Source organism: Mustela nivalis (assembly GCF_964662115.1).
Source record: "Mustela nivalis genome assembly, chromosome: 7".
NCBI lineage: Eukaryota > Metazoa > Chordata > Mammalia > Carnivora > Mustelidae > Mustela > Mustela nivalis.
Window position 1 is genome coordinate 4,571,203 of NC_139026.1, and position 25,001 is coordinate 4,596,203.

At 59.3% G+C, this 25,001-nt stretch overlaps 1 protein-coding gene across 5 annotated transcripts in view; it reads right to left on the minus strand.

Moving 5' to 3' along the window:
* Positions 1–8,684: 8,684 nt before the first annotated feature.
* The window catches only part of PARVB (parvin beta), a 101,040-nt gene continuing 84,723 nt past the window's right edge, over positions 8,685–25,001 (minus strand). For all 5 annotated transcript variants that reach the window (XM_082739664.1, XM_082739667.1, XM_082739668.1 and 2 more), the window contains exons 9-13: positions 23,924–23,985; positions 21,443–21,511; positions 16,346–16,447; positions 12,741–12,813; positions 8,685–11,415 (exon numbers count right to left, since the gene is read on the minus strand). In XM_082739664.1, coding sequence (XP_082595790.1) covers positions 11,339–11,415; positions 12,741–12,813; positions 16,346–16,447; positions 21,443–21,511; positions 23,924–23,985 — 383 coding nt within the window. In that variant the 3' untranslated portion in view covers positions 8,685–11,338. The remainder of the gene's footprint in view (positions 11,416–12,740; positions 12,814–16,345; positions 16,448–21,442; positions 21,512–23,923; positions 23,986–25,001) is intronic.

Sequence of the window (25,001 nt, forward strand, 5' to 3'; positions counted from 1 at the left end):
GAGGGTAATCGGGGGCAGGTAATCTGCGCCCTGGGGAGCACTAGGCATTTCCAGATGGAGACACCTCCTCCCCGGGTGGGGGCCCAATGCACCTCTACTCGCCCGGGGCATCTCACTGCTGACCTGCCTTCTTTGGCAGCAGGTACAGCCGAAGCCCGGGGACCTGGGTTCTTTTGTTAACCCCAGGAGCCCCAAAACAGCAGGCACTCCACACATGACGTTCAGTGGGTGAGAAGCCCACCCACAAGGGCCTGGGCGGGCCAGGATGGGGGGCTGAGGCCCCAGCCCTGGGGGCTGGCACTTACGGAAAAGGTGGTGCAGGATGAGCCCATCGAATATGTCTTCCTCCAAGCTACGGACCACAATGTGCTCGGGGAGGAGCTTGGTGTTGATCCACTCCATCAGCACCTGCAGACCCCAACAGGACAGCTGACCTGGGACCGGTCCTCACCTGGTCCCCCACCTGGCTCGGGTCCAACCTCAGCCTGGAATGCCCTCCTCCCTCCTACCAACTCCTACCCACCCTTCAAGGCCAGGTCAAACATCACCTCCTCTGGAAGCCCTCCCTGCTCTCCCAGGCTGAGTGAGGGAACTACTCTGGGCTCCGAGGGACCAGGGAACGGTGGGGTTGTCTTTTGTCCTGTGCAAGGTGTCCATGCCGGGAAGCTACTGGGTACCTGTACCTGGGGAGGTGGCTGTGGGACCCGATAGTTGGGAAGAGCTCTGAAAATCCCTGATAGAAAAGCCTAAACTGCCTTGAAAAGGCTGTGGGTAGAAATCTGGAGAGGAAGCAGGCAGTTCTGGTGAGAGCTCAGAAGGAGAGGAGACACAATACTGGGAACACAGAGGAGGCCATGTGACAAGGAGGCCAAGAGTGGAGTGGCACATCTACACACCAAGGGACACCAAGGGTTGTCACAGACCTCGGATGGCAAGAGAAAGGCCTGGGATAGGTTTCCCCTGAGAACCTCCAGGAGGAACCCCCTGCCCACCCCTTCGCTTGGGACTTCTGGCCTCCAGGCTGGGAGACCAACAACCCCTTGTTTGAAGCCACGTGGTTTCTGATACTTAGTGGTGGCAGCCCCAGGACACCGGCACGGGGGCTGTGGGTGGCCCACCCTATCCCCTGACTTCCAGCTAGGGGGCACCCCCTGTTCCCCTCTGTGGCTCTGCCCAGGCTCTCTACCCTATCCTGCCTGGGCTTAAGAGGCCAGAAGGGCAGGAAGCAAAGCCCTGTGCCTTTAAGGGAGCAGCACCAGCTACTCCAGAGTTGGTGAGGAAACCTCCAAGCTCCTCCACCTCCGCACCTGTTCCCAGAGGGGCCCCGCGGGCTTCAGCTCCCACAGTGGCCACCCCTGCCCCTGTGGTCCCTCCCTCCCCATCTCCTTTCCCCACTTGCTTTCCTTGTCTCCTGCTCTTAACCTCCCGACTCACTACTTGCACCCAAACCCTGGTCTCAGGATCAGCTCTTGGAGGGGCCCAAATTAAGACGTGTCAGCGCCCTGTCTGGTTTTCCAGAGGGACCGTGCTGGTCCTACCCTGGGTCCCAGTGCCTGATGGTGGGAAAGGTGGGATGGAGGGAGCGAGGGGACAGGGATGGGGATTGGCCACAATCTGGGGGTGGGAGGTGGTACAGGCCGGGAGGCCTCCCTGGAGGAGGCAACAGAAAGGCCATGTGGAGACTGGAGAAGTAAGGCAGAGGAAAACGGAGAGCTGAGCTTGCCTATGCTCAGCTGGTCCAGCAGCCATAGCAGGAGACTCCGAGTCAAGGAGAGACAGGCAGACGCGGGTGACCCACACCCGTTTCTGCCCATTTTGCCAGCTCTCCGTGGCCTCGGACAGGTGAAAGGGCACAAGGTTTTGAGCCTGGGTCACACTCCAGCTCTGGTCGGCCACTGGCCAGCCATGTGTCCCCACAGGTCAGGGGACCCCTCTGAGCCTCACTATCCCCTCCACGGGATACCAAACAGCAGGTCCCTTTTGACCGTTGTGGGGCTTATTGGGATCGTCTAGGTGAAGGCAGACTGTCGGTGCTCCGTGAATGTTCTTTCGTGCGCTCGGTCATTCAGCAGACCTTCTGGGGACCTGCGGGATCCCCACCGGCTGGCCTGAGGCCAAACAGGGCAGGGGTGGCCCGCTGTCCCCACCCCAAGAATACAAAATACCACCTCCGAGGAGAGAGACCACAGGAAGCTGCCGTACCTTTTGCAGTTCCTCAAATTTGGGATCCTGCCGGGAAGTGGGGGGCAGGTATTTCCTCTTTTCTCCTGGAAGCAGAGGAGAGCGTGACACCCGTGTGGGGACCCTGCAGGGGGCCGGGCAGCTCTCTCCCTGCAGGTCACCTGAGGCAGGCACCTTGACACGAGGCAAATTTGGTTCTCTTGCTTCACGCGTACACACACCCATGCACACACGCGTACACACACCCATGCACACACACGCGCACACACCCATGTACACGTGCACACGCACACACCAATGCACATGTGCACGTACGCACCCATGCACATGCACACGCACACACCCATGCACGTGCACACGCACACACCCATGCACGCACACACGTACACACCCATGCGCACACACACCCTGAGCACCAAAGGTCCAGAGTAACTTGGATTCCCCAGGTACGCCCCCCCCGCCACGCCCCTTCCTTAGCCCCCCTGCCCCCGCCACACCCCAAACGCCCTTCCCGCTCATTTCCCTCCTGAGTACCCGCTCATCCTCGGGCATAATATTTATATTTTGGGGACATACTTAGCCTGAAAAACTATTCCTTGTTTGAAATTCAAATTTAACTCGGCCTCCTGTGTTTTATCTGGCGATTCTACCCACTCCCTTAAGAAGACGCGGGGCTCACGCGAGCCCAGGGGCCGGGCACCGAGGGGCCGAGGCAGACTCCGATTGCGTCTGGTCTGGCTCCCTGGTGTGGGCAGGACACCGAGGCCGCCCCGGCTGACCCTCCGAGCCCCGGGACCCTGGCCGGCAGCTTCTTGACATTTTGGACTCATGGGACCCAAACACATCAGGGCCGAGAGTAAACTGTAAGATCATCTAGTCTCAGAGAACATGGGGGAAACTGAGTCACCATGTGGGGAACGGCCTTATCCAAACTCACAAAATGAAACGCCTCCGTCTTCATAGGATGCAGCTGAAGACTTTTCCTAGACGTTCTGGAAACCTTCAAGGACTACCCAGCCCCGTGTCTCCTGACAAGAAGGAGGGAGACCTAACCCGCTGGGCACCGGCAGGCTCTGGACCCACGCATGGGGAGTGGGTGGCTGGACGGCTCTGGTGGCGTCCCCCACCCCTTCCCGGAGCAGGTTTCCTGCCGCTCGGAATCATCCCACGTTCCAGCTCTGCCTACTAGTGCTTCAAGTATTTCTAAATCAACCGTAAAACAAAAAACAAATTTTTTTTTTCAAATCACTAAGGCCTACTGCTAACAGCAGTTTTTCTCCTGACGCTTTCCAGCCTCAAACCCTCTACAAACCGAAAGCCCTGGACAGCTGGACAGCACAGGACGTCAGCCCTCGACACTGGCCACCACCCACCCCCCCCGGCCCCAGGGGTCTTACTCACCGCCCCAGGGTCTCTCCACAGCCCCGCCTATCTCGAAAGGCTGTCTTCAGAGCACCTAGATCAAGTCACGATCTGCTCTTTGAATCATTTCACTCTTTCTCTCCGTCCTCATACTTAGGTTTGAAAGGTGACATAAATTCTAGAAAGTTCGCCTGAAGCCCCTGCTGAGCGGGACCTTTTGGAATAACTTCTATGTTGCTTCTTTCCTGTGACAGGGTGAGGACGGCCTGGGGCACCTGACCTGTCCTTTCCGACTGTCCCCTGGGTGGGAGATTCCGGGGGCAGCGGCCACGAGCTCCCCCAGCTCAGAAAACAGACTTGTGTCATTACCCCATCCTCCAGCCACCCCCTTCACAAAGGGACCGGCTCATGAAGGAAGCAGATCGGCAAGCCCCCATCCCACGAGGCATCCGGTGTCCACTGGCCACTACAGTAACAGACACCTGCTACCTGCCACCTTCCTTTCTGGGCCTCAGTTTCCTCGTGGACGCCAAGGAGGCAGAAGCACCCACCCTCAGAGCCACCAATGAGCCGTCTTTGGGACTAAAGACACAGCCGCTGTTGGAATCCCTCTTCAACGTCACCACTGAGATCAAGACGTGTGGTTATGAGGACACAGGGACGCCTGCCGAAGTTTCTGGAAGCAGGGGCAGGGGGCTGTCAATGATGAAGCAGATGCATCGGCAGGGGCCCAACAGAACCGGGTGCTCAGATGACGACTTGGAAAGCAAGGCAGCGCCCAGAGCTGCCTGTTTGGGTCCCCGCCCCGGCCGGCCCCCCAGCCCCACGTGGGCACGGCACCTTGGGAGAGCTCCTCCTCCACCGGCGGGCCCGTCACCTTGGGGAGCTGCAGCAGGTTGTAGGACTCTGACTCCATTGGCCTCTTGCTGGCCCTGGGGGTGCGGGGGATAGAGGGTATCAGGTCCGAGGAGCCCCACACTCCTTCTGTGGGTCATTTCTTCCCGACCCCGAGGCACAGGGAGAGAGGGTGGGGGCTGCCTAGGCAAGGGGACAGGTCTCCCCATGAGAAGTAGGCATGGGACCAATTCTTCCGGGTCCCTGAGCCCGAGGCAGGGGGCACAGCGTGAATGAGCGGACTAAGCTCGCCTGCCAGTGTCACCCGACTCCTGTGCCGTCTGCATAGGCCTGGCTTGCAGAGGGCAGCCTGGCCCTGCCCGCCCAGGCCTCTCTGTGGTTTGGGGGGGGTCTCATGGCTCCCACCAGCATGGGGGGGCCCACATTCACAGGTCGGGCACTGCCCCCCTCTGCGTGTTCATTAAAGGCAGGGGTCCGGGCTCACCCCCTGCAGGCTGGGGCCGGTCCAGAAGCCGCCCCGACCTCCTTCCTGTTCCCCGGGGCTCACTTCCTCTCCTGCGCAGCCCACAGCATCTCCCCGCCCTTCAGCCCCTGCGTCCTCCCCAGCGTTTCTGGTCCCAGACACTGGGGCCAGGGTGTCTGCCATCAGAATGGTGGCTAGACGTAGCCCCCGCGGAGGCTCCCAAAGATGGGGACCTTCACAGGGGCTACAGCCTCCCCATCCCCCGAGCGGCCAGCCCAGGGACCAGGCCCCTGCTGGTTCCATCCTGCCCTAAGACAAGGACGGGGGAGAACGCCACCGTGGGCCAGCCCTACCCCCTCACCTCCCCAGACTCCATCTGGACAGGACTCGTCTGAAGGACAAATTTTCCTCTCCCAGAGAAGAGGAAGAGCCTTGCCTGGGGGTTCGGCGGCCCAGGTTCCAGGCTGGTTCTCGTTTTGTGTGACTTTGCACAAATCTCCCCCCTTTCTGGTCCTAAAAGTCTTTACAAGATAGGGCCGAGCTCCCCGAAGGCCTGCCGTGGAGTAGACACAGAGCTGGGATGGCCTCAAGCCATTTCCCGCCCCGGGCAGCCCCTCCCTGCCCCGGGCCTCAGTTCCTTCGTCTGAAGCCGGGAGGCCTCTCTTGCCCGCATGCCGGGTGGAGCTCAGGGGAGGCGGCAGTGGGAAGCGAGGTCGCCGGCCTGGCCACACCAGGGGATGGTACCCGTCGGCCCGGCCGGCCCCAGGAAGGAAGAACGGCCGCTGCTAAGCCTGGGGCGGGAGGGGCCCAGCCTGACACCCTCCTGTGCGGCCTCGGCTGAGGCTGTGTGCTCTGGGGTCGTTTCCACAAGCCCCCAGGAGGCCTCCCTCGCAGAGCCCTGGCTCGCAGGCATTACAGACAAGCAGAAAGGCCCGAGCAGAGGGCTCCCACGAGCTCAGATGCCAGGACGACTCACCCGGCGGCCTCTTCCCACCAGGAGGTGAAGGTCTCGGAGCTCGTGATCACCGGCTTCCAGCCGTGGAGGGCTGGAGGGGCCAGGGGAAGGCAGGGGCCACGCGCGCGGTTCACTTCCTCCAGGCCTGTGGCTTCCGCTGGGCCTGCCCGGGGGTGTCGGCACAGAGCTTCCTCCTCGCTGGGCCGCAGGGCCTGCTGCCTCCACGGCCCCACCGGAAAGCCCTGTCCCCGGAGCCCCGAACGCCCAGCCACACCTGCCGGCCCTCAGATGCCTCGCAGCCAGCTCAGAGCTGCGATTTCGTCCCTCTCTCCCTCTCCCCTCCCCAGCACCCGACCCGAGCCAGTCCCTCCTGGCCTCTCCATCTCCGGGCCAGCGCCAGCCGGCAGCTGAGGCCACAGACCACACATCCCCGCCACCAGCGAACCCTGAGCCCTGCCTCGGGCCATCCCGCCACCCCCACCCCAGCCAGCCCCTCTCCCGCACTTTCTCCGGCCTGCACCACATAGAAGCCTCCTTGCTCAACTCACACAGCCAGTCCCTCACGCCTCAACCACTGCCTGGGATGCTCATGTCCCAGACCCCTCACCAATGGCATCCCATTATTCTTAAAATGAAATCTCCGCACAGCCCAGCACGTGTCCTAATGGACCTGCCGGCTAGATCACTCCCATCTCTAAAGCTCCCAGCCATACTGGCCACCTTTCTGTTCCCGAAATGCCTTGCTGTCTCCTCTGCCTAGAAGCCCCGACCCCAGCTTTTAAAGGGGCTACCTCCTCTTCCTTATTATCACCATAAATGCCTCCTCCTTCAGGAAGCCTTCCCAAACTGCCTCATTGAAAAGAGGACATCTGTAGGATTCTTTACCACAGGTCTGAAGGTCTTCTGCGTCCCAGTCCCTAGAACAAGGCCTGACGCCAAGCCGACTTGATGGCCGCTGCTGACTGCTGTCATGTAGGGGGCGACATTCCTCCAGAGGAGAAGTGGGGCTCGACGGATGAGTAAGAGTTCGCCCGCTACAGATGTGTGCGAATGTTCCAGGTGGAGGGAAGGGTGCGTGCAACGGTGTTACGGAGTTTGAGGAGAGGCCCGCGATGCCAGGAGAGGCGGCGATCCGCTCCGACCCGAGCTGGGGTCCCGCGCGTGAATCGTGACGAGCCAGGATGAAACTGAAGGTTCATGGCAGCGGCGACCGTGCCGAGGGGCCGGGGCGCCAAGCACCCCCGTTTCTGCTGACAGATCGGGCCGGAAAGGGGCAGAGAAGGTGTTAGCGGGAACAAGGGCGCGTGTGAGCAGGAAGACGGCATTGTTCCCAAGAACTTAAAAAACGACAGGAAGTAGGAGCGATCATGACCGCTAATATTTATTGAGTGTCTGATGACGAAACACAGTTCTAAGGGCTTTCAGTGTCGCGGGGGCAGCCTGTGGGGCTGGTGCTGCTGTCCTCCCCGCTTGCAGAGGACGACACAGACGGTCAGGATTCCATTTCTGCCATCGCGACGGCGCCACGCAGGCCGGGCTTTGTGGCGCGGCAGGGAGGGAACCCACTGGGCCGGGGCGGGTGCGGCGGGCCCGGCGTGGCCCCGGGGGGCGGTGCGCGGCCAAGTCCCCGCAGAGAGAGCCCGTCTGAATGGGGAAGCTGAGGAGTGGTTAGTAAAGCATAGTCGAGGCCCGTTTAAGAGAACCTGGAAGAGATGGTGCTGCCCTCACCCCCCCCCCCGCCCCCGGGACTGGCAGCTCGAGGGAGCTGCTGCAGCCCTGAAGCCCGACAGGGCAGAGCCCCGGGAGGACGACGGGCCCAGAAAGAGACGGCCGGAGCTCTGAGCCAGCCGCCAGCCGGGGGCTGTGGCGCAGGGGGGCACGCTGACCCACAGCGGCCCCACAGAGGGGCGACAACACCCTGACCTCACGCACGCACCCCCCCACCACTCTCCTTCCTGCCAGGGCCTCTTCCCACCGGCCACATCCCAGCAGAAGCCAGGCGAGGAGGCAGATCGTAAGTGAGGGAGGGACAACGGATCTGCTGTGGGAAACCAGAGGGACCTTTCCGCCGAGAAAAGTTCCACCGTGGAAAGTGCGGGATAAGGGACTGGCCAGAGGTCGCACAGGCTTTGGACCAGGCATCCCTCCAAAGCCAGGCCCTTCTCAGCAGCGGTCTGAGAGCCTTAGCATCTGAAGAGCACCGAGGCCTCGCTCTGCGGGTCAGCAGCACTAGAATAGTGACAATTTTAATGTTGCATCGAGGGGAAGTTCAAGGCCCCTGAACACCCCCGCCCCAAACCCGTGACTTCTGCAGGGAAGGTTTACCGTACGACCACCATCGAGGGTCACCCAGGCCCCGCGCCCTGCAGTGCAAGGAGCACCCCGTCCCCCCGGAGCAGCCCTGTCCAGCTGGTGCCACTGGCCTGCCAGCCACCCCCATGCCACTTTGGACCGGGGAGCTAGGCCGACTCAGCCCAGCTCAGCGACTCACTGCGACTCACCCACGGCTGTGACTCTGTCCCCTCTTCCCCTGTGGCTCCTGTCCAGCAATGCCTCCACCCATGCGGGGCCCGCCCCCCCCCCGCCCCCCCCCCGCCCCCCACAGCAGGCTTCGCGCAGCTGACTGGGAGCTCCTGGGCCCAAGCACTGGGCAGGCACGACCAGAGGCCACAAAGTGCGTGGAAGCAGAACCAGACAAAGGCAGCACACGGCCCACACTCTCAGGTCTTTATCGGAATAAGTAAGAGAACGTGGCCGGCCCCGCCCCGCACTTCCCGGCCCCAGGCTCTGGCTCCCGGGAGGTCAGGTTCCTGGCAGGGCCCTCGGCACAGCGGAGGAGCCAGGAGGGAGGCACTGGCACACACAGCCCAGGGTTTAGCGACTTTTATTCGACATCCAACATCCAAAAGTGACACTACTTAGAACAGTTAAAAACACAATGAAACACAGGCATGCAAAAGGAAGTGAGAAGGGCATTCAGTGCCTTTAAAACACAGCTTTTTGTCACATCCAGGGAGGACATTAGGGCTCCGCGTGCAGAAGACCCCTTGGCCGGCAGGGGCCCCAAACAGCCACTCCGAGAAGGATAAAAGGAGACCATCTCACCGCCCTAGCCTGGGCCCTCACTCGGGCCCCGCAGACCCCGAGCCACGGCCGCTCAGGTGCAAATGATCTTGCTTCTGCTTAGTTCATGGGGAAGGTCCCCACCCGACTGAAAAACAAAGCACTGGAAAGGTGGATCAAGGAGGAAGGCTTCTAGAACTTTCTGAGATTAAGCAAAGCGGCTTCTGCTGCACACGTTTCCCCAAGAAGACGCCCCAGCATCAGAGAGCCCACAACTCACAGCTACGGTCACTAAGCCCGGGGGGACTGATCCCAGAAGGAGAGGCCACCTCCAGCACTGACCCTGCCCTCCGTCTCACAACTGCGCCCGCACGCGAATGCCTAGGCTGGCACTGAACTCTGACTGAGAGCGGACAGAGAAGGCAGGGGAGAGGAGTGAGATGCGTAGAGCTCAAGGAACCAACGTGAATAAAGGCAGTTTGGACAACAGATCACTGGCTTTGCTGGAACCTTGGCCTTGGACAGTCGGCCTGGACAAACGAGCCTGCTCACAGGTGGCCTGTGTCTTGGGATCCCTTTTACTCTGCGCCCAGAAATACAGAGGGCTTGACACATGCTCCCTGCCCCCCCAGGACCACTGCCTCCCCCTCCAGGCGTGGACCCTGCTGGAACTTCCCCCTGCGCGGAACCCCCCCAAGGCTGAGTTCTTTCCAAATGCCAACCTCCCCTCCTTCAGCCCTGGGGGGCATCCAGGGTTGGGCAGAGGCCCACTGGTGACAGCGGGGGGACCGGGCTCCGCAGCTCCGGCAGACGGCTGGGATCCTGCGCGTGTGATGAAGTCGGCACGGAACATTCCAGCCCTCGCTCTTCTGTCGGTGTGGCCCTTTAATGCCACCGCAGCCCACAGGAGACACCGTGATACTGTTTTCATTATTTCTTTCTCCTGCTGGGAAACCACCTCCGTCAGAACGGCTCTTTGGAAACTACCACCGGCCTCGCAGGGGCAGAGCGGAGACGGGCGAGGCTGGTGTTTCCTGAGTCATGAGGGCCCGTGTCTGACTTAGTATGAACAATGGGGGCAACTGCTCGGATCGACAGCAGGAAGGTGAAAATCAGAGATGAGAGAGGCCTGTCCTGCCTGGCAGCCGATGCTGAGGGCCTAGAAGGGGGCTGCCATGCGGAGGGACCCCATGGGTGGGGTGACACAGGGCGGACCCCCCCCCCAGCAGAAGGCCCCCCGTTCCTCTGGAGCCAAGGGGAGTGGGGGAGGGGCGAACGGCATCCCTTTCAGGGGTGCCCATCGGGAGATGCCAGCGGGGTTCCAGAAAGCCACACTGGGGAGGGGGACGGATTCTTCATGTCCCCCCAGTAAGGCCTGAACTGCGTCCCCCAGAATCCGCAGGCTGAAGCTCCGAGCCCGAGTGCCCAGAATGGCTCTGTATTTGGAGATGGGTCTTTGCAGAGATCAGTAGGGTCCAATGAGGTCACAGGGGCGGCCCTCATCCATCAGGACGGGCGTCCTGGTAAGGAGCGGTGAGGCCGCAGACAGGTGCAGAGGCAGGACCACGTGAGGACCCCGGCAAGGGACAGCCATCGGCAAGCCAGGAGAGGGCCCTCGGGAGGGGCCAGCCCTGCCTTGATGCTGGATTTCCAGCCTGGGAGCTGGGGACCATCTGTTCCCGTTGTCTAAGCCCCCGCCTGTGGCGCGCTGTGATGGCGGCCCCCACAAACTGAGAGACCCCGCTTTCTAAAGGCTTAAAAAAATGCATCGACTCCCAAACAGGGCCTCTGAGATGAATCGAGCAACACTTTAGACCTAGCTCCTGATGGAGCCCACTTGGCTGTCACCAAAAAAAAAAAAAAAAAAAAATCAGACCCCGCTTCCCCGAATCCCACCTCCCGTGTGGTGGCCACTGAGGGTCACCCGCATCTTGGATGTCTGTGCAAAAAGTAAGTGAGGAACACTGGCTGGTCAAGAAGAGGAACGTGAGTGGCCCTTCTGTCCCATCAAAGGCCTCTGGGACGTTAGAGGGAAGTTTTTAAATCTACAAAACGCTTTCTACTAAAAAAAGGCCTGGCTTCCCAGGAGAGCCCCCCGCCACAGCCAGACTGACCCCGGGCTCCCGTAGAGCTGTCGGTGCCATTCACCATCGCCTGTGGCCATGGCTGTGGCCGTGAACTGCTCCATGGAAAGGCCTGCAGGGCGCGCCCCTCCCCCCACCACAGGCAGAGGGGACTGTGAGTTGGGGCGGGGGTAGGGATCAAGGTCTCAGCACTGGTGGGGCCACACACCAGCACTGGGCTACAGAACCCTGCCTTTCGAAGGGTCCTGCCCACTGTGCATCACATGAGGGAGCTGAAAAGCCACAGCCAGAGAAGGCCGGGCGGCGTCAGGGAAGGGGTGGGGACCTCGGCGGGCCGGCCTCCCCGCCCTGCAGAGTCCCCTCCGCTGGCCGCTCTCACTCCAGGTCCTTGTACTTGGTGAACAGGTTGTACAGGACCCTTAACGTGGACTTGAGATCCAGGTTCACCACATCTGCAGGAGGAAACACAGACACCATTGGGGGCGAGAGCACCGAGGCCCTCGTGCGGGCCCACAGGAGGCGCGGGGCCCCTGCCCGTCGGCAGTGCAGTTCTTTGGTTTAAAGATCGACGGCCCCCCATCCAGTGCCATCCCGGGACAGGCAGCGAAGAGAGGCCCCAGGCCACCAGCCCGTTCTTCGAGCACCTGTGACAGCAGGACAGGGACACTCCCGCGTCCTTTCCAGGCCCTGCACTGGCCAAGTCCAGGGACAAGAGGTGCCTATGCTGTGGGGTCTCCAATAGCCAAAGACGTCTGCTGGGGTCCAACACCCACAGGCCAACCTGTGCCAGGACGGAGGGCAGGCCTTCTGGGGTGGGGGAGGGGCATGTGTGTGCAAACTGCTGCTCCCTCCTGCCCCCTCGAGGTCAAACAATGGGCTACACGGTGTGGCCCATGGCCAGGCCCTCAGGGGATGTGACAGCCCATGAAGTCCAGGCTGCCTACTTTGGTGGGAAGGGCACGTAGGTCTTTTCCTCACTTGTCTGCAACCTTAGACAGGTGACCCCCCTGCCCTGGGCCTCAGTCTGTTTGCCTGTGCAATGGGCCCATTGGACCAGGTGATGCAAAAGGCCCTTCTCCGGCCACAGACTGACCATAACCTTGCTTTCCCCCTGCAGGTCTTCAACCCCAAAGCAAGAAACAGCATCTCTTCCAGAGGAAGACTAGCCAAGCAACTGCCATGAACCAACTGTCCTTAGACTGAGGCCCAGAGCATCTCCAGCCTCCGTGTGCCGGAGGAGGCGGCAAGCCCAGAGAGCCCGCACAACCTTCCTTCCTGCCCTCCCTTTGAGGCTTCAGCCCCAGCACCCCCGGTCGGCCATCGCTGCAGTGGGAGGAGGTCAGGAGCCACCGAAGTGGGCAGCAGCCGGCAGGCCTGATGCCCTCTGTGAATGGGCTGCAGGGGGCTGAGCCAGGCCTGCTCCTGCTCCCCAGGCTCCCTGCCCGGGTGGTCCCACCACCCGCTCCCCGCGCCTCCCTGCTGCAGCTCGGACCCACACACGTCACGACCATGCCTCGTCCCTGTAGGGCCATCCACCCAGCACTCCTCAACAGCAGCAGCCTTTAATATCCTTGCAAGGCATGAAACAGCCCCTCTAGCCTGAGCGCCGGCACCTGCAAGGACATGCAGATCCCGGGGCAGTGGGCAGAGCTCACGTCCTCCGAGTCAAGTAGTTACTGAAGGCCAGCATTGGTGGTTCCGCCAGCACAGTCCTGGCCTCAGAAGCTAAGGGCACAGGGGCCACGGGAGCCCGGGCCAGCCTGGGGTGGGGCGTTACCTTCAGGGCGAGCCTTGGGGGTCTTGAGTCCTCCGTCCAGCATCAGCTCAAAGGCAAACGCCACATTGTGGACCTGCCAAGGAAGCAAGAGTGGAACCGGAACATCCCCAGGACCCGAGCAGTCCCGCGCAGGGCACAGGGTAGGCAAGAGAGTTGGGCGAAGGCGTTCCCTCGATGGGCCTTATCCCCTCACTCAGGATCAGGGGACAGCTCAGAGATGCAGGGGTGAAGGCACAAAGCCTGCCCTCGAGGGCTCCAGGGTCCCCGAGTGTCTGCTTGTGCCACAGGCCACGCAATGAGAAGTGACCGTGACTCTGTCCCTTTTACAGATGAGAAAGCCAAGGCTCAGAGAGGACATGTCACTTCCCAAAGGCACCCACGCTAAAGCACTGTCCCCAGCACGGAGCGGCCATCCACCGTGTCCTGGGAAGGCCTCCCAGAGCCACGTGTGCACAGCCGCAAGGCAGGACACCATGCTCAGGGACAGTGGTGGCCCAGGCACCGGGCAGGCACCGGGGACCCTGCTGGAACGGAAGTCAGCCCAATGGCGGCTGCAGGGGGCAGGGGGCAGTGCCCCGTTCCTGGCCTCCTCGACTTGCTGGATGTCACAGGAAGGTGGACACCCCACCCCACACCCCACACGGCTTCTCCCTGGAAGGTACCACTCAGCCCCCAAGGGCGCTGGAAGCTCGCTTTCTGCTCACAGCCTCTGAAGGGCTTTAAAATAACACCTTCCCTGCAGCATTTTCCCCCGACCCCCAGGAACACCGGATGACAACCAAACCACAGCCAGCCGTCCGCTGGGGCAAAGGCTGTTGGGGACAGGACGGGGGCACCAGAAAACGAAGTAAATCCTAGAGTCAGAGCCGCAGAGCACCCCGGGGTTCCTAGTAATCACACATCCTTTCAACAGTAATATCTGCACGATTTCGGGGTAAGTGAACCAGAAACAGGATCATTGTACTTATCGTTTAATAATTAACCAGGAAGACCGTGTTTGACAAAATAACCCGCCGTTGGTCAAAATCCCAGCAGCTCGGGGGCCGCCTCGCTGCCTCTAGGACCCTCAACAGCACCAGCCCAGGGCAGGCAGTGACCAGAGGGTCCCCATGGGGGGGACAGGCCCTTCACCCGGGGCTGGGTGGGGCAGCCCCTGACCAGATGCAGGGGGCTGGAGGACCGTGGGCCATTCCCGAGACCCCCTGGAAAAGGCCGAATGGGAAGGCCAAGCTGCGTGTTAGACGTCTAGGTGCACGGAGTGGGCCCAGCCCAGAGGGAAAGCCGCGGGGTGCACCAAGGCCGCTTTTTGGAGGAGGCCCCGGGGCTGAGATGAGTTAGGACAGGAAGAAGCAGGTCCTTGAAAGTGCTCAGTGCTGACCAGGTCGGGCTTCTGAAACCCCACACCTGCCGCACACCCAGAACAGCTCCCGCCCAGAGCCAGCTCCCCACAGCGACCTTCCTTCTGCTTCCTTCTTAGTCCGAGGACACCAGCAGACAGGAAGTCACCGGCACCCTGCTCCTGTCCCCGCCATGCTCTCACCTCCATCAACCCCTCCTGCTGCAGAGAAACGAAGCTGCCTTTGTGCCCAGGGTCCCAGGACGGGGCAGGCAGAGTGGCAAACAGCTCCCCAGACCCGAGGGGACCAGGCCACGCTCTGTACCCCAAAGCCCCACTGCCACCACTGAGATCCAGTCCCATGGCCAGGGCGTGCTGAAATCCTTTCCCTCTATAATTCAAGGGATTTTGGAAAACCCGGCGAGGTGACAGAGGAATAGAACTTTCTAGAATAGGAGTGGGCTCTTCAGCTCTGCCCTGCTAAATGAGGGAACTTGGCTGTCTCTCGGCCCCTCTGAGATCCCATTTCCCTGTCCCCAGGAAGGGAATCAGATGAGAGGCAGAAGGCAAAGCACCTTGAGAACACAAAGCCCTTTCTAGCATTTGCCGGGAAGAACCATCTCTGAGTCTCCAGGACACACTCCACTCCCCAGAAAGAGGGACGCTGTGGAATCTTCCAGAAAGATGATCTAAAGGCACAAGGTACTCGAGAAAGTGGCTCCCACAGAGTAAGATAATAAAACAAAAAGCTAGGGGTCACACCCGTATCTCAGAAAGCTCAGAGGGTGCCGTTCGTCTGTCTGTAAGAGCCTAGGGGGTCTGGGCTCGTTTTTTAAAATCTAGTGCAATTGTTTTAAAAACACGGGTCATCACTCTGCCTGGGGACAGCAGCACCTGCCTCGGGCAGAGGCACAGACAGGCAGACGGTCACTGGGGCCTCTCACGCTCCCCAGGCCAGGGAGGCACCCCCAAAAAACTTTCACCCCTGCTGCACAGGGAGTAAGGCCAGGGCAGGAGAGAAGGCTCCCTACACTGCCTTGTGCACAGTCTCATTTTGCAAAATAACCCATTTCCGGCTCCTTGGCTCGATTCACCATTCCTGCCGGCATCATTATTAATCGGAACAAAGGAAATCTCTCTCCCAAACAACGTTTCCGCAGCCAGCCCCGTCGGGCCTGGAAACGCAGGAGCCTCTTCCCCGCATTATCTGTGTTCTCGTTTCCAGAACAACAGGCACCCTTGCTTCCGACAGCGCTCTGCTCACTCTCCTCTGGCTCGCGCTCCATTCACCCTTGCTCGACCATGCCAGGCCCTCTCAAATCTGCTCTGATTCCATCTCAGCAGGCGAGGCAGGAACAACATTTGGCCGTGAGCGGACGGCCTGGAAGGTGCCAGAAGTATGCAGATTGATAAACACTGGCCCCATTGTCGGACGTTTCCCTGGCTGCCGCCACCTGCTTGCATTGTCTGCCTCTCTGACTCACGGGTCTAGCACTTTGGGAAAATCCAACGACAGATGCCCCAAGTCCAAAGCAATATGGACGGCGCAGGAGCCAAGTTTCTGAAGGCCACGCGCTGACTGCTGTCTGGACGGGCTGAACTCCGGGGAGCCCCGAGCAGCAGGCAAGACACCCGGGCACAGACAGGGACACGGGGGAGGCAGCAACCCGGATCCAAAGTTGAGGCCCTTTGACCCAAACAATCCCATGTGGGGAATTTTCCTAGAAAACAATCCACAGGAAGGGAGACAGATCCAGACAGAGAGACGGACAGACTGGAAGAGAAGGACTGGAGAAGATGCCCTAGTAGTTTCTTGTGAAAACCACCAGAAACAAGTTAATTGTCCAAGAGTGAGGGAACAGGGAGGCAGGGGTGTCGGAGCCATGGGACTCTGGGCCACCCCTGAGAACAGCAGTGCTTGGGGAGGGCAGAAGCAGGTGGGAAAACCAGAAGTGACATGGGTGCGGCATCAGCGGGGGAGGGCTCTGCAAGCCTGCGGCCACGGGCCACCGGGATTAAAAAGGGTACCGTCCCAGGAGAGAGACCCCGAGGAGGACTGGGCACACAGCACCCGGGAGCGTCTGGCACTACTGATGGGCTTACTTCCGTGACTGAGGGCTGGGTCATGTCTCACGGCAGTACCACTTGGCGGCAGTCCTCTTTTTCCAAACTAGCTAGACTCCAGGAAGAGCCATCAGGGGCCCGTCTGGGTTGTGCGCTTTAGCGAGCGCGTCTGGGGCCGCTCTGGGGACGGAGACCACACACGTACCTTCTGGTCGAAGCTCTCTGGCGTCAGGTAGAAGTTGTGCAGGGGGACGAAGTAGTCCTCCAGAAGGCCCATGAGCAGAACCAGGTAGACGCCATCTGCAAACTACAGAGAGACGCGGGGTGAGGTGTCGGGGCTGCGCAGGGAGGCAGGGAACATTCTGCGTTCTCTCCCAAAGAAAGAAAATGTTTTAATTTTTTTTTTTTTAATTATTTTATTTGACAGAGCTCACAAGTAGGCAGAGAGAGAGGAGGAAGCAGACTCCCCACTGAGCAGAGAGCGTGATGTGGGGCTCGATCCCAGGACCCTGGGATCAAGACCTGAGCCGAAGGCAGAGGCTTTAACCCACTGAGCCACTCAGGTGCCCCAAGAAAGAAAATGTTTTAAAGCAAGAAATCCATGCCCTGTTCAGGCACGAGCCTGCAGTCAGGTGAAGGACCTGGGAGCAGAGCATCTCGCTTGGGACTGGACGTGGGCACGCACCTGTTTGGGGTCGGAGCATGTGCGGACAGGGCCACGGCTCTAGAAGCAGGCAGCCTGGCCACAAAGCCCAGTCCCCCACTACTGCCAACCTTGGGATAACACTGGCTCCCGTCTCTCGGGGTTGGCATAGGGACACATGAGAAGGTGGACAGGGATGGCCCAGCACACGGGGAACGTCCCCATCAGTGTCGGCTGCTGGGACGACCCGACTGTCCGTGACCTGCTGGGACGACCCGACTGTCCGTGACCTGCTGGGACGACCCGACTGTCCGTGACCTGCTGGGACGACCCGACTGTCCATGACCTGCTGGGACGACCCGACTGTCCGTGACCTGCTGGGACGACCCGTCTGTCCATGACCTGCAGGGTGCCCTAGGCTCTGGTCTGGGGTCTGCTGCCCTGTTCCCCCTGCTCCCTTTGTTAGCTGTCCGAGCACATTTTTCAGCTGTGCTCGCGGTGCCAGACGACACTTTCCCCTGCTTGAGCCCCGGTGACCGTAAGCCTTTGAGGTCCATCAAGAGGAGCCTCTAGTGTCCATCCCAGCCGGGCCCTGAACACCGGGTGGCGCTGGGTCAGGGAAAGGGCTGCAGGCTGCTGCTCTCGACCCAGGTCCCCCAACCCCCACCCCCGCTACCTGGCCTGGCAGCACCATCTACCCACATGAGGGGGACCAGGAATCCAGAACAAAAGCCCCGACTCTCTGGAAGACTGCGCTCCCCAGCGCCCAGTTAGCCAGGGAAGAATTACTCCTTTTAAAGATAAATCAATGGGGGCGCCTGGGTGGCTCAGTGGGTTAAAGCCTCTGCCTTCGGCTCAGGTCATGATCCCAGGGTCCTGGGATCGAGCCCCGCATCGGGCTCTCTGCTCAGCGGGGCGCCTGCTTCCATCTCTCTCTGCCTGCCTCTCTGCCAACTCGTGATCCGTCAAATAAATAAGTAAAATCCTTAAAAAAAAAAAGATAAAGCAATGGAGACCGGTGAACACAAAACCAAATTTGCCCGAGGAGACAAGAGAACCGAGGTACAGAAGGCACCCAGAGGGCGGGCCTCCGCCATCCCCAGAGCACAGAGGGGGCATCTCTGAGGGGCCGAGACTTGCTGGGGTCCGCTGCCCGGCCAGGACCTGTGAGGACCGCAACCTCCAGATGTCTGAGACTGTGCAGTCCCACATGACTGCTACTGGCCGCACGTGCCTATTGAAATCAGACATTTTATTGTTTGAATGTTGCTGGTTTACTCTTTGTTGCTGCGGTAAAACATACGTAACATGAAATCTACCATCTTAACCACGTTTGAGCATCCAGGTCGCTGGCGTGAAGTCCATTCCTACCGTGTGCAACCACCCAGCCAGCCAGCTGTTCTAGAACGCACATCATTTTGCAAAACTGAAACTCCTTATCCTTTTGTGTCTGGCATATGTGGGGTTTTTTGTTTGTTTGTTTGTTTGTTTTGAGTCATGATAAAACATACCTAGAATGTGCCATATTAACCGTTTTTTTTTAAGAGATTGTATTTATTTATTTGTGAGACAGAGACAGCACAAGCAGGCAGAGAGGCAGGCAGAGGCAGAGAGAGAAGCAGGCTCCCCACTGAGCAGGAGCCCGATGTGGGGCTCGATCCTAGGACCCTGGGATCATGACCTGAGCCAAAGGCAGACGCTTAACCGACTGAGCCACCCAGGTGGCCCCACATTCACCATTTCTAAGTGTACAGTTTAGCCTTGTTGAATACATTCATGCTATTACGTAACCAAGTTCCAAGATGTTTAAACTGAAAAGATGTTTAACAAAAATACAAAATTCCGTTCCTCAATCATACCACCAACATTTCAGGTGCCCAGCGGCCACACGTGACCAGTGGCTCCTGCAGCCGATGCGTGGGGACAGAACTCCTCCATCCCTACGAGGAAGCTCTCCTGGCCGGCGTGGTCCCCTGGTCTGGAAGACTGCCACACGGGACGGCAGGACGGCAGGACGGCTGCGAGGGCCTGGGCGGCCGGGACCCTTCAGCTCCCCGAGACTAGCGACGTGCAGCGGATAAAATGAGCCAAAGGAGGACTTTATTAAAAAGAGCAGCTCCCCGCAATTGTCCTAGGCCGGCCATCAAGGCCTCCAATTTAAAGAAGAAAAGTCGAAATCACAAGTGTCCGGTATCACCGCTAGAAAGGGGAAGGAGAGTGAAGAACAAAGAGCAAGGCAGAGGGACACCCTCCTTGCCGGGCTTGCCAAGGACGGCTCTCTGGTAGACCGTGCTGGTGGGACTGCCCCACCGACACCGAGCCAGCGGCAGGCCCGGAGAAACCGGCTCTCTCGGCAACACGGACCCCATTTCCAGGCCGTCTACGATGGACGATCCTGCCCCCATCACCTGCCCAGAAGGCGCAGGGAGCCGAGGCGGACAGAGAGCCTCTGCTCCCTTCCATGGCATTCCCGAGCCCAGCCCCGGCCCCCTCGTGCACGGGGCAGTGGGAGAGATGGAAGCTGCAGGGGAAGGCACGGGAGGGAGGGGGCACCAGTGAGAACTGAGCCAGGCAGAGCCCCGCGGCTTATCAGCCAACGGACCCTCCAGCTCACACTCATGAGAGCACACGTTTGTCCCCAGGTGGGGGCGTGCCCTAGCCGAGATCCCCCGAGACGCCCCACGACTCCACAGCACTATCTTCATCAACACCCAGCTCATGAGGGCACGACCTCCGTTAAGCTTCCCTGTATCTGTTGCCCCCTCAACATGAGAAGAGAAGCACAGAGAAGTTGAGTCACTAGTTCGGTATCACACAGCTAGGAAGCTACCCAGAATACAGAAGTGGTTTTAAATAAACACACATACACACAAACACACACACACACACACACACACACCCTGAGCAGGGCTCTGAGCCCACGTCTCCCTGACGATGCACATGATTTATAAAAATACCTCCTTTCTGCCGACAGTGGTTAAAAACCCCTTTAAGGGTGATGAGAGAAGAAAGGAGACACTGGGTACCTCAAGGTCCACGCAAACCGAGGGGCAGAGTCTTGGTCTGGGGCTTCGGGCCGCTCCTGCTGGCGTGCGGGCCGGTGGGAAGTGAGAATGGGGAATGGCTCGCAGGGCTCAGGGCAAGCCTTCCTGGGCCCTCAAAAGCATCACGGCCTTCTAGGAGCACAACCTGACGAAGTGAGGGCACCGGCAGCAGAAGCTGAGGGCAGAGAGCCCCTGCACCCCCTGTCATGAGGGCGGGGGCACCCCATCACGAGGAGTGGACTTCGTGCCACGTGGTGTGTTAGGACGGAAGAGGAGGCAGTCCTCAGAGGTGACCAGTGCAGACAGACAGACCGACCGACCGGGCAAGGGAAGAAGGACGAGATGGAATCACGCCACCAGACTCCACCAGAAAGACCCCGGCATACAAGCGTCACAGAGGCCACACTGCGAGAAGAGCCGTGCAGCAGAAGCCACTGTCGTTAACAAAATACACGTGTGTGTAAGACGTCCGGAAGACTCCCCGTGAACTGCAGACGGGTAGGTCTGGGCAGGAAGAAGCGGGGAGGCGGCGGGGAGGGAGAACAGGCCTGCGAGGACACTGCCGGACCCTGATACACCCAACGGCAAGGAACCAGAGGCTCAGTGGGCAGTGTTCAGAAAACATCACAAATGAGGCACAAATAAACACACTCGTTACTAACGGCCCGTTTGGCTTTCCAGGACAGACCCACGAGGTCTGTGATTAGCCAGCCAGGTGGAGGAAAGGTCCGGAACAACGCGCTCGCCACAGTTATCTCTGGGTGCTGGGATTAAGAACGATTTTTGTTGTGCTTATCTGCATGTTCAGACATTCTACAATGAACCTGAATTACTTTTTTAATTAGAAAAGCAAATGAGGAAAGGCAAAGAGAGAGACAGGAAGGGCTGCAGTCACCCAGGGGTTTAAGCAGGATCAGCTGGGGGTGAGAGGACTCTGCACCAAGAATACGAATGACTCCGAATTCAAGCAGCCAGCTAATCCCGGGAAAATTATATTTTGTCTTTGATGCCTGCTGATTGCCTGAAACGGATTTTCACTCTGCGGCGTGAGCTCTGAGTGGGGTGCGGGAGGACACTTCACACGCTGCCCACGGAAGAAATATTTCATACACACTCACTGGACAGGTACTCCACGAGCGCTCACGCAGTAAGCATGGCGATGGGGAACGGAAGCGGGGGGGGGGGGGGCGTGGAACATTCTAGACTGGAAGAATTGCACATGCCAAGACCTTCCAGTGGGGGAGGTGTGACGCCTCCAAGGGTGTTAGGGTTGAGCTGTGTCCCTTCACAAATGTGCTGGAGTCCTAACCTCGGAACCTGTGAATGTGACCTTCTCCAGAAGACGTCACTCCTGAAGGCCTCCGAAGGAAGCAGCCCGGCCCGTGTGGGTCTGGGACTCCAGCCTCCAGGACCGTGAGGATGGAAATGTCTGTGGTTCAAGCTGTTTGGTCTGTGGGACTCGATTCCAGCAGCCACAGGACACTATGACAGAGGGTCCGAGAGAAGGCCAGGGCGGCCACTCCTTGTCGGACTAACAAGACGGCGCCCGTCTCCTTCGTGCCCCACACGGGATGGGAGAGCTGGCTGAAAACACGAACCCCAGAACACTGCTCACCTGGGTCTCCAGCTCCGTCACCTCCAAGTTCAGCTTGTTCAAGTGCTTGTTCACAAACGTGATGAGAGACTGTGAAGGCAAAGACACGGGAGCCGTGAGTGAGACAGGCCACTTGCCTGCTCCCATCCAACGGGATGGACCTGACCCTGACCATCACCAACTTGGGAGATGCTCCTATCATCTCCAATGTTTGCTAAAATAAAAGGGTCAGTTTCTCCCAGTGACCCTTGGTTTTAATGAAAAAATGCCTCCATGTACTATCCCCGCCGTAGAAGAAAACACGCCTCTCTGTCCACCAGCCTAGGCATACACCCGCTTATCCACACTCCCGTAAGTATTTAAGAGCCCTAGAGGGGACAAGCAATTCCTCAAGAAGCATGAAACCGTCAGGGGGAGAGGACAGTGTTTTTAGATGCGTCCTAGATGTGACCAGAAATGACAGAAGACTGACCCGAGGGGCCACATGCACCTGCTTCGGTAACCTTGGGTAAGCTTGAGCTCAGAGCAACAGGCTGCTGGCTTCTCTCTAGCCAAAGTTTAAAACTTGTTCCTTGTAACTCTTCTCTGCCAGCAAACCCAGCTTCAGTGGGACACACCACCAGCCGCACCCCCCCCCACCCCTGGATACGATGGCCTTTCCTTAGTCGTGCTACTCAAGTTTACTGAGCAGCTACGACGTGCCAGGCACTCTGCTTGGTGCGGGGAACACGAAGACGGCAAGACAGGGTCCCCCCTGGAGAGCCCGTGGCACAGTTCTCCATATACGCGCCTGGTGGGGGCTATCAAGAGCAATCCAGGGCTAGAGCCCAGCGTGTGAGACGTGCCACGGAGGAGAGGCCACGGCACCGCAGGATGCCAAGGGAGTGAGCATCTGAGTGGGTGTGGGGCGGGGGCGGGCCAAGCCGAGACCCCCGGCCCATGCACATGTGCGAACGCTTTGGGATCTTCAGACTGCCGCTGGACGTAATGGGATAGGAGGAAGTCAGGAGGGGGCGACCCCGGAGAGGTGGACAGGGACCCCCGGCTTTGCCCTGGGGCACAAGGAGCCATCAACAGGGCAACTCTCCTGTGGGGGTGCGGGAGGGCGGGGCTGGAAGCAGGAAGCTGCCAGCAGATGAATTCCTCCCCAGTGCCCAAAACACATCTTTTCAAAGAATGAATTAACATCGTATCTACCAACAAACAGACCTCGTGCCATGCTCAACCCTACCTTTGCATGGACATGATGACATTTTACTCTCACAGCGCCCCTGAGAGGTGGGTCCCGCCTCGGTCCTGACAGGTGGGGAAACTGAGGTAGGGGTTATCATCTGCCTCGGGTCACATAGTTGATAGGTGGGGGAGGGGTCAGATTTGAATCTTCTTGTGCGTGAGGTCCTGGGACCCAGATGTGACAAGGGGTAGGGGTTGGGGGCACTGCTCGGAGCCCCAAGGTGCGTCAGTCATCACCCAAGGATGCTAAGGTGGCTCCACCCAGGAGGGGCACTGCCAGCCTTTTGCAATGTGCTTCCAACGACTAAAATACTCTCATTGTCCCAGGCTGCAGCGGCATTTTCCAAAAGTGGGTTCCATGGGAATTTAATACATTCAATCACAAGATAAACAGATCTCACCGTCGACAATAAGCTTGGAAAACGCTTCCTACTAAGTCTGATCTTGGAGAATTCCAACCCATGCCAGCATATTAAAGGTCCTGAGAAGTCCTGCATTAAGAAGCCTGTTGCGGGCAGTTGTGCTAGACAAAGGGCTGTCTCCCCTAGAGCATACGGGCAGAAATGACCGCTCCTTGGATGTTACAGGGAGGTGGAAAGGGCTGCCTCCCCACGCGAGATGTCTGTAGGCGCTCAGATAACTCCACAGGCTGAGAGCGGAGTCTTGATTCCTTCTGGGTGAGAACAGGCCCTCCCGGCAGATCCCCTGGAAGCTCATCACTCCCCAGCCCCTGACACCACAGCCTCAGCTCACATGATTTTTTCTTGTTTTTTTTTCCAACCGTAGCCTACATGCAGGCTGCCTGGGCTGATGAAGGGCCTGTCCTTGGCACTCCTGTTTGGAGGGAAATGGGCCAAACACGCGCTCCGAGCAGCTCAGCCGGCAAAGGCCTGCCTGTGTCCCGGGCAGGCTGCGCATACAGCCTCGCGGTAATGAGGCCCGCTGGAGCCAGCAGGCTGACACACTTGAAAACATTTCCACATTGAGAAAAAGCCTCGAGTCGGAATGAAGGACCACGCGGGCGCTGGCTGGCTAATTCACTCAACAGAAGCGGGCGGGTGGGCAGGGAGACACCCAGGGAGCAGAGATGTTGAGTTAAAAGGCGCTAATTTTATGCACTGTAGTTACGTTTTTGACTATAATTACACTTCAATCCATGTGGCAAACATTTCAGAGATTTCAAACATGTTCCCACCTTCTTCCCGGCACGGAGCGCATGTGGAGAGACAGGCCTGGGGACGGAGGCAAGCAGCCCGGCCCGGAGCTTACCTTCTTCACCACGCTGAGCTTGTCCGGGGCGTGGTCGAAGAGGGTGTCGAAGGCGTCCCGCTCTGCGTGGGCAAGTGGAGAGGCACAGGCAAGGTTGATGGAAGCGTCCCGGCCCGTCCCGGGGACCAGGCAGTTCCTGACCCCGCCGGGATGTCCCGCCCCTACGCTCCCCGCCAGCCCAGAAGCCGCTTCGTTCCCGCCAGAACGCAGGGACAGGTGCAGCTGGGAGCAAAAACAGGGTAAAAATGCTTTTACGTCCACCCCGCCCTCAGTTTCTATCTTGTAACGTGAAATTCACGGGCAGCACTGGAACATCCGCCCCCACGACATCCTCGACAGGAGGCGTCCCTTGCCCGCCTCTCTCCTGCCCCACGCTCCTTGCAATGCATACCAGTAAATCTCGCTGCTACCTCCGAGCACAGCTCCCCATCAGCGCAGCTGCCAGCCCCACACCCGCCCCGGGCCCTCACCTGCGGCAGCTGTAGCCTCCTGCCTTAGCCGGGTTCCCTCCTCCACTCCCAGCCCTCCGATCCCTTCTCCTAACAGGAACACGGTAGACTGGATCGTTTCTTGCCCCTCGCCATTTCTGCTCTCACCAAAACTCTCCAAAAAAAAAAAAAATACCTCTCTTATCACTCTAGGATAAAATTCATTTGCTCTCCCCTGGCCCACGAGATCCAGCGGTCAGAGTCACCCCCTAACACACACACCCTCCCTGACTTCACACCACCAACCGGCTTCCTGTCTTCTCCTCATCACGCACCTGCCACGGGGCCTTTGCACGGGCTATCTACCTGTCACTTCCTCCAGCTTGCTCTCAGATGTCACCACTTCTGAAGGGCCTTCCATGACCATCCACACCTAGAAGAGTGCCCCATGCCCTCTCCCTGTCCTCTGACCCCGCGTGTGCATCTCGATGCCCTTAGTCACTGCTTGAGAGTACATCTTACCATCACGGACCTGCTGGAGAGTCACTGCAGGCCCCTGAGCTCCGCGCTGGCTGAAACCACTGTCTTGCTTGTTCCCGCCATTACCCAGGACAAATGAACAAACAGGAGACCCTGCTCCAGACTCTCTC